At 34.7% G+C, this 10,118-nt stretch overlaps 1 protein-coding gene across 1 annotated transcript in view; it reads right to left on the bottom strand.

The window, feature by feature from the left end:
• The window catches only part of LOC138693255 (zinc finger protein ZFP2-like), a 29,355-nt gene extending 24,362 nt beyond the window's left edge, over positions 1-4,993 (bottom strand). The window contains exons 1-2 of the mRNA XM_069817091.1: positions 4,691-4,993; positions 2,494-2,631 (exon numbers count right to left, since the gene is read on the bottom strand). Coding sequence (XP_069673192.1) covers positions 2,494-2,631; positions 4,691-4,807 — 255 coding nt within the window. The 5' untranslated portion in view covers positions 4,808-4,993. The remainder of the gene's footprint in view (positions 1-2,493; positions 2,632-4,690) is intronic.
• Positions 4,994-10,118: the final 5,125 nt, after the last annotated feature.

The raw sequence follows: 10,118 nt of genomic DNA on the forward strand, positions 1-10,118 counted from the left end.
AGCTGAATTTCAGCAGAAGATTTTTTCTCTTTAATAAGGAATTCAGTGACAGTACGCTGTCGAAACGAATCATCATTGTCGACCATTTTGCAAACACTGCCTGTAATCACGTGTTGGAAGCTAATGACGTCACAATATGTCAATACATTGTAAAGTCTGTTGATTATGATCATATAGTTGTTTTTGTTACATTGTTGAAATTGGAATTATAGTAATGGGTTGCTCATGACTTTCAGTACGACCCTCTGTAATTGAAGTTCATATTTTATCTTCTTGATAAATGCCCTGTTCTAATACAGATATGCATATTGTAACTTTTTGACAAACACCCTACACTAATTTCGGAATGCATATGACACTGCATTTTTAACCATACCTATGAATGGCAAATAGGCTAGCATTCATGGCGAGTCCTGGAGAGTCCTAATACTCCAAAAAAAAATGGGAAGGAAAATGGAGGAATAATCACCGTGCACAGTTGACCTATACTCAAAACTCACCGTCGCGTGCAGTCCAGTGCTTTAAAACAGGTAGAAATTTATTCTGCACACAGTCGGGTCTAATTTAAACTCCCGTGGCACATCATAATCTAAAGCTGTTGTTACAAAGCAGCAGGGGAAATCTGAGGGTTTTATTGAAAATTTCGTAGTGTAAAGTTCCATTGCGTTTGCAGCATTTTTACAACGATTTCCATTGCTGTGATCAGTACAGTGAGTAATTTCAGGTATACTTACATTTCCTTATCATTTCTTCATGGACTATTCTGTAGTAAATTTCATGAATATTATGTATCTGGTATGTCATTTCTATAACCTATAGTATTTAAGGAGACTTTGACAGTATGTAATGCTGTTAGATGAGATTTATTGCCTGATATGTCTAGCACATAGCACTGTTTACCTTAGCTGAACGTTATAACTCTGAATTGAAGAATTTGAAAAAATCATAACTCGAAAACTAGACTTTCTCCAGATGTAGAAATCCATAGAGAGGTTTCTTATTTCAAATAGAACATGTGATGGTAACAATCGTTGTGAAAATCCATTAGCACTTGGTGAGCCTTCCTTGTAGTTAGCTAGTGGGGTTTAAAAAAAGGGGTGCGTCAGCTACTATGGCTATTTGCACCCTTACCTAAAATTCTTCATAAACAAAGACACAAATAATACAATAATCAGAATGCTAAAAGAAACTAAAAAGCGTCGTCACGGTAAAAACGAGATACACAAATGCAGTACACACAAGGTGATTTGTAAAGATTCATAAAAGTTAGCAGCTCTCCGACCCTAGGTAGTGTTCAAAACGAACCAATAAAATAATAAAACTAAGGCCACCAAAGATAAGTTGTTAAGCATATTTCAAAACAATAAAATTTTATAAAATATTCGGATGTATAAGGTCCGAAACGTCAACTATGTAAAATCAAATATAAGACAACAAATGTAACCTCCAGATGTAAAGGGTCTGGAGGATAAGTAAAACAGGTCAATAAAAAACTAAATCACCTTGTCAAGTCTTGTATTTGATAAAAATCTCAGAACCGCATTTGTACAATTAAAATCATTTCCAAGAGAGTCATGTAGAGTCAGCCGAATTCCATATTGTCAATGGACACGATCATATTTTCTACAATGCAATGAAAAATGTTCCACCATACGTGGAACACAGCATATATTACAATCCGGTTGAGGCTCGCCATCCTTACTTGTAAGCTGGAGTCTACTCATAATAAGTTTTAGATAATTCAAACACTTTATGTCCCTTTCTAGTAATTTGTAGACTGGCAAATAGAAGTTTATAATTTTACGTTTCTCCAAACTTTATTAAAATCAAATGCACTTCACTAGCAGAATAAGAGTAAATAAAAGTATTAATAGCTTCATGCATGCTGTACCTGTCGAACGCAACAGAACATTTTCCAAAATTTAGAACCTCTTCTGGAATCCATTCAAAATAAGTCCCATAATTTATCGTGAAGTTACAAAATATATTTTCTCTAAGGCAACATAGTATTCTAGAAAGGACATATTGCAAATAAATAGGCTAAAATACTTAAAAACAATGTGTCAAAAAAGAAATGAAGAACGATGATAATGTTTGTACCGGTACCTGCAGCTAAATCAAATTTAATTATTTGGAAACTGTAAAGAGTATTGAGAACTTCAGAAAGAGACACAGAGAAAACAAAAAGAAGGCACGTTCTTAAGTACGACATATCAAATACATTGCGGGAATGTTTGGAAACCATTAAGAGTAAATGTAGCAAGAAACATCGTTTTCATATTTAAAACATAAAACGAGATAACACTTGAACATTAGAGTTTCTTGCAACATGACATGGCTTGTAATTGTAAATAATGATGAGATTTTGTTGTCTTTGTCATAGAGTGAAAGGCACTGCAAGCACTGTTGTAAAGAGGTAGTGTCTGCGACAATCAAAATACAAGATAAACATTGGAAGAAGAACACACTGTGAATTTCTTGTGCTCCACTCACCTCTGATTCACGTTTCACCATAGGGAATGAAATTGGCACAGGATCTTCCTCAAATTTTATCTCAGATATGAGATCATGGCTCTGCCCCTCATATTCCTCCTTTATGCCAGTCACATGCGGATCCAAAAACTTCCGTTCCTGAAACACAAAGCGATGTCTTAAATGAGAAATTTATTACACTGTGAGAAGACGACTTCTAACGTTACAAGCTGCTCGTATGTGTGTCCACGCAAAAGCTTGAATAAAAACTGCAACATTATGATGAAGAGGCAGGGTTCAAATGAAAAAAGCAACTTTTCCATGCAAAAACATCTGAGCCACAATAGGAAAGACGCTACAGCGAAAGAAATAGCAGATAACAGTTATCATTAAAGAGAAACTGAGTCAATGAAGGAACTGCATCACTTTACCTTGGAAATGCAGATAATCTCCACAAGAAAAGGACCATAAGCTGGCAGGCAGGCAGGGACCTACCTACCTACCTAACCACCCACCCACCCACCCTACCTACCGTTACAGTAGGCCCTATATAAATTTTGGGTAATTATGCATAACAACTACAGAAGCGATTTTAAATTTTATTCTTTCACAAAACCCTACATTTTTACCCCCTTTTTCAAAAACACTTGATAACAAAAGTAGGAAAACAACGTAAACTGCAAAAACTGAATGTAATATTTTTTTTATCAAAAACCTTAATTTTCACTCCTTGTCAAGAGGACAAATATAAGCAGCAATAATCTAAACTAACCTAACCAAAATAGCCACACAAAGACTGAATCAATTTCACAAATTCGTCAAACAATGTCAAACATGATGAACCTTACCTTAATAATTCGTAGGATACAGGGCTGCAGCTGCTCTAATGAATGCACACATTCTCTCTTCCATTAGATATTTACACTTTAACATTATATTCTCCCAAATATCCAATGACGCAACCAAACGAAAAACGTCCACAACACTAAGTTTACTACGTGCCAGAAAGGTACCAGAACGACCAACTTTCTTCCGTTTCGCATACTTCCGGTATAATCTCCCGCAACGGAAGTTCAAATCCGTCTTACTTACTCTCAATTCATGGCAACACATTTCGAAAATCATGCAATCCTTAATAATACCGTGATTCACGAAATAGTCTACAATATCCTCCTCTCTCAACTCTATACAGACACAAAAAAAGAAATTCTACAGCCATTACAACTCACAGCGATACACGCACCAACTACGAAAAACTACAATCATACAGCCAACGACTTAGAGAAATTCTAGCTCGTAACATACAGCTATCACTTAACCACAACCATCCAATCATACCGGAAAAATCATCACCCAATAACAACACATAACGCTTTATGAATTAACTACAACCATCCAATCATACCGGAAGACACATCACCCAATAAGAACACACAACACTTCAGCCAATCAAATCACAATACATTAAAAGTAATGCACTCACAACATAGTCTTCTAAACACGAGAAAAAAAAAACAAAGTTCAATTCTACTTCATAATTAAAAAAATCTACTCTACCTCAACCGTAAGTGACCTATGCATAATATACACATACTAATAAACGAAATTCAATACTAAACACTACCAGACCACCAAAAATAACAAAATCGCTTCTGTAGTTGTTCTGCATAATTACCTAATTTTGTGTATATTTCATTATTATTTGCTGTGCTTCACTGTATTCCAGTGGTTATGAATTAATACAAGTTTTGCGTTCTTCACATTACATCGTATCGTGTGTTTTATGTCCCTACGTGTCCTTCCTTTACTGAAAATCACAACGTTTGCACTTGCATTACCACACAACTCTCACTTCACACGTAATGTAGGTATTACATTTACAGACAATTTTCTTTCATTGAAATATCTCCCTCTAAAATCCTAAACTTTTAAAATTCGTCCCTGCAAGAAATCCCTTATAAATTCAACCATTTTCACGTCCAAAATAACCGAAACTACCTCAACGCTCGTTTTTCCAAACCTAAAACCAGATAATTCAACATTCAATTTCTCTGCAATGACAGAACTTGTAATAATAAACACTTACGATACTTTTTCTATCTCCATCATAGAGTGAAAGGCACTGTAAGTGTTGCTGTACAGGAGTAATGTCCGTTAAAATCAAAATATGAGATAAATACTGGAAGAACACACAGTGCATTCCTTGTGCTCCACTCACCTCAGGTTCACGTTTCACTACAGCGGGACAAATTGGCACCGGATCTTCCTCAGACTTCACCTCAGATGTGAGAGCATGACCCTGATCCGTATATTCATCGGAATAATAAGACATCATTGCGTAGCACTATGTGTGACAATACTGAATCGTTATATTGTTTCATGCACTACATCATTAGGTTACTGGGTCAGGTCAGGGCTGTCCTTAAGGAAGTTTCTTCCAGATGGCCGTGACCAGAGAGACAATCGAAATTTAAAACGGCTTTAGTTTTATCGTTCATTGTTGTTATTAATTTTTACTATTTTTAGTACTGTATTATTAGTTTTCTGCTAATATTGCTGATTAACAGATTGAAGGTAGAGCGTTCACCCGCCACTGTAAACGAATATTGCACAATTTTATAGTGCCAATGTGAAATAAAATGCATAGCAATAATTATTATAGAATGGATTAGTGCATCACATTCAGAGCTGTACGCCTACCTAGCTCGCACCATACTTATATATACTACATTCGTCGGGCATGAATGAAGAACTCTGCTATATTTCCTTAATGTGACGCAATTTGAGAAAGGCAATAAAGGAGTCACCAACACCTCTCACATAATACTACACACCTAATCTAATCTAACCCAACCTCTAACAATACATCTAATCTAACGTATCACAAAGTACTACACACTTAACATAACCAAAGCTGTACATAATACATACCTAATCTAATCTCACCTAACCTAGGGTTACTATCCATCTGGCAAAAGGAGGACATGTCCTCTTTCTTAATCATTTTATCCTGTCTGCCAGGCATTTAAAAAAATTTTGAAATGTCTCGCATTTTGCATTTCAACTAGAATTAATATGGAGGCTCGGTAAGATTTATAAAAGATACCAGTAACATCTCATACTGAGAAAAGGCAAGCATACCACCTTAACCAAGAAAAGGATTTTGAGCATGTAGTAACAGAAATAAAATACTCAAATTATTGTTTCACAGTAGTAACCTGCATTTATAGATCACCAAGTGGATCTTTGAAAACATTCCTTGAGAATCTTGAAATTCTATTGCACTCACTAACAATGATAAGTCAGTAATTTTATGTGGCAATTTGAATATAGATTTTTCAGAAAACAATAGTGCAGCTTCTAATTTCAGATCACCGATTCATTCATTTACCATAATGGAGACTATAGATTCTTCCAAGTCATTCATGTCGGCATAGGTGTAAGGCAAGGCTGTGTGTTATCACCGCTCCTCTTTAACCTGGTCTTAGATGCAACTCTAAGAAGAGTGAATGTTTCCCCTAGAGGAATCCGTTGGGGGCTCTCCGGTAGACTGGAAGATCTAGACTATGCGGATGATATCTGTCTCTTAGCTCATTCCTTTAAAGATATGAAAGCCAAACTGCAACAATTGGAAAAGGAAGCACAGAAGGTGGGTCTTCAAATCAATATTAATAAAACCAAAGAATTGCGCATAGGTACCAATCAACCTACTCTTCTAACTCTAAGCAGCGGCGTAATTGAAAATGTGAAGGAATTCTCATATTTAGGCAGTATAGTCTCCCACAATGGTGGTACAGATAGCGATGTGAGAGTAAGACTAAAGACAAGATATGCCTTTGGGCTGCTAAACCCTATATGGAAGAGTGCTGCCTATACAATAAATACTAAACTGAGAATTTTTAACACAAATGTCAAATCCGTGCTTTTATATGGCTGTGAAACCTGGAAAATAACTAAAACTATTATCAATCAACTATAAGTTTTTATTAAGAGATGTTTGAGAAACATATTAAAAATATTTTGGCCGGTCCAGATATCCAACGAAAACCTATGGTTAAAAACTAAACAAAAACCAGTTGAATTTGAAATTCGGCATAGGAAGTGGGGATGGCTGGGACATACACTTCGCCGACCTCCAGATGACCCCGCCAGGAAGGCATTGGATTGGAATCCGCAGGGCAGCAGAGGAATTGGCAGACCCAAGATAACATGGAAACGAACTGTTCTCACAGAAGTAAAAACGATGGGGAAGACATGGAGTGAGATTAAGGGGTTGGCCAGGAATAGAGTCAGATGGAGAAGCTTTCTGAGAGCCCTATGTTCTACCTAGGAATGATGGGAATATTGATAGATTGATTGATAGATTCTTCCACACGTATAACCCCTACATCATGGAAATGTATGGATCAAATAGTTATTGATACCGGTACCATAATGCTTTTTACTCATTTTCAGCAGAAAATATAAAAATAGGAAATGAATCTCAGACATTAATGCTACACTTTTACATATAAAATTAGAAGCAAATGCTACACTTAAAGCTAGTAATAAGTCTATCAGCTATAAGAGATCATTTAATGAGTCAGATATACAATACTTCACATCTATGCTTCTAACAGAAAACTGGTTTTACGTGTTTAACAAAACCGATGTAGGCTATAAGAAAAATCAGTGGAATTCATTAACACTGTACCATAACACATTACTTCAATATCGCATTTCCAATTAAAAAAAAGTTATTTCTGCAAACCAAAAGAATAAATAAAAAAAACTGGATAATGAAAGGAATCATAATTTCTTGTAAAAGGAAAAGACAATTACATAATATATGTCAATATACAAAAGATTTAAATCTCAAACTGTATTATGAAACATACTGTAACATTCTTAAAAAAAAAGCAATACATAAAGCAAAATTAAAATTCAATCAGGACTTTATGCAAATCTGGCTTTCAGGTAGTAGATCCCTGCAAAGCAGGTTTGAATAATTTCAAGGAAAAATTGTTCTGGGGCCAGGTATCGATCCGGGACCCTTTGCTTAGCGCATGAATGTTCTTCCAACTAATCTATCCCTAAGGGTAGCTGAGGGGTAGCTCAGTCAGTAGAACATTCATGCGCTAAGCAAAGGCTCCCGGGATCGACAATCGGCCCCAGAAGAATTTTTCCTTGAAATTATTCAATCAGGACTTCATTTTGAGAGCAGATAATAAAAAAAAAATAAAGAAATTTGGGATGTGATAAAAAGGGAACACGGGAAAAAATCAAACAAAGCAAAAGTCAATATTGAATTATTAAATAACGGTAGTTTAATTAAGAGTCTACATAAATTAGCTGAAGCATTTAATAACTACTTAGCAAATGGTACACAAACTTTAGGAGCCAACCTTTCAACATATAGGAAACAGAAACACAATTCTTTTAAAACCAGTAACCACAAAAGAAATTCACAAAATAATGGGAAACCTGAAACATAGCCTGGCATCTGGAATTGACGAAATCTCAGATGCAGTAATGAGAGCTTGTACTCATCTTCTAGCACTGCCAATGGCAGACATTTGTAATTTACCTTTAGTTGCTGGTAAATTTCCTGAGATCTTTAAAGTAGCAAAAAATTTGCCCAATTTTTAAGAAGGGAGGTAAACAAAAACATAGAGAACTATAGGTCTATATCCCTATTATCAGGTCTCTCGAAAGTCCTTGAAAAGGTTATGTACAACAGATTAGTCTCATTCCTAGAATATAATAATATACTGTCAAATTCTCAGTTTGGTTTTAGAAAAGGTAAAGGAATCAATAATGCTATAATATCGTTTATGGAATCAATCCTCAATGCTAAGAACAATAAAGAACAAACTGCTGGAATTTTTCGGGACCTTAGCAAAGCATTTGACATGGTTTATCACGAAATTCTAATCTGGGAATTACATCAATTTCGCATAAGGGGATTAGCAAGAAACTGGTTCACTGTATTTAAGCAATAGGAAATAGGTTGTACAAAATGACTCAGTAAAATCAAAATCCGTTCCTATGCCCCATGATGTCCCTTACGGTTAAATTCTTAGTCCAATATTATTTCTTCTACACATAAATGATCTCTCGTTAAATATAACTGAAGGAAAAGCTGTCTTATTTGCAGATGACACAAATATAGGCTAATAGCTACTGAGTGATATTAAGAAAGAGAACTTGCAAATAAAAATTAATGCAACATCAACAATGAGGAGGAGGAGGTAGGTGGTGTACGATCATCCTCTCCTCCTCTACTACTTCTTATAGTGGCTGTTATTCGCCAGGTGGATGGTACATTGGAAGATTAGATGTGCGCAGTGGAAGACTTTTAGAAATAAATAGTGTGAATTTGTATAACAGATATAATTAAAAATAATAGATAACAATATACATGAATGATACATGAAATAACATATAAGTATGAAATTAAATGAATGTAAATATAACAAGTTAATCTGAATAAGTACCAAAGCAATGACTGAATCGTGGAGAGTTTAACTACACTGGGACAAACATACTTATGAGTCGTAATACAATCTAATACGCCCATCTCTCAATAATCAATTCTGACCCATTAATCATTTAGTCATTAAAATATTCTCTCAATATATATATATATATATATATATATATATATATATATATATATATATCCAACTAGATATAAACCTCAACATGAACGCCCAGTCAGTACACTAACTCATAACACATGGCCCATTCACTCATAGATAACATAACATCTCATTAACCAAACTCAACATACACATGAACTCAGTATGACACAAAGAATTTACCCAGTACGGACCGTCACATGACTGATCACTATATACATTACCAATTCCACACCCGTCTCACATAAACTGTGCAGATAGCACTAACAACAATCTCTGTACTTTACAATTAAACAATGCCCAAGAGAGAGAGAGAGATACGATATGTGATAAGCAGGGAAAGGATTTATATGTAAATACATATTTACTTATAAAGCTAATATAATTTATATTTTGCATTATCTTTATGTTTCACAATGTGTAGGGTTGAAAAATCCTACTTTTATTTTCCATATTTTTCCATATTTTAGAGTTTAGTACATATTTTCGTTAATTTCCATATATTTTCCATATTTCATATAAAACAGTCCATATTATATTAGGTTTAACAATAAAACAAAACAAAATTCCATTAACTTTTAAAAATACATTTCAACAATAGAGATTTAAACACATGTTCAGTAATCCCTTTAACATCAGAGTTATTTGAAAATTAGCAGTCCTATCAACAATGGGAAAGTAAGTTACAAAACTGTATTAATTTAATTTAAAATTTTTAACAGACTTCAGTTGTGCAGCTCAACAGTTAAATGCCAGTCAGAGTACACATAGGTTCAGTTTTGTAAATCATACTATAAAGACGGTAAATATGCCAAAAGTACGTCATTCAGTCAATTTAAAATCAAAACTAACAAGTTACATTTCAGAATTTAAAGAAGATGGTTTATCAACTGACAATAAAATATTATTTTGTAATTTGTGTCAGTGTGCAGTATCATCTACACAAAAGTTCCTGGTGCAACAACACATTACAACTAGTAAACATCAGGCCAACAAACAACTAAATTCCAAGCAGAGACAATTGTT

This window comes from Periplaneta americana, chromosome 17 (genome assembly GCF_040183065.1).
Source record: "Periplaneta americana isolate PAMFEO1 chromosome 17, P.americana_PAMFEO1_priV1, whole genome shotgun sequence".
Taxonomy (NCBI): domain Eukaryota; kingdom Metazoa; phylum Arthropoda; class Insecta; order Blattodea; family Blattidae; genus Periplaneta; species Periplaneta americana.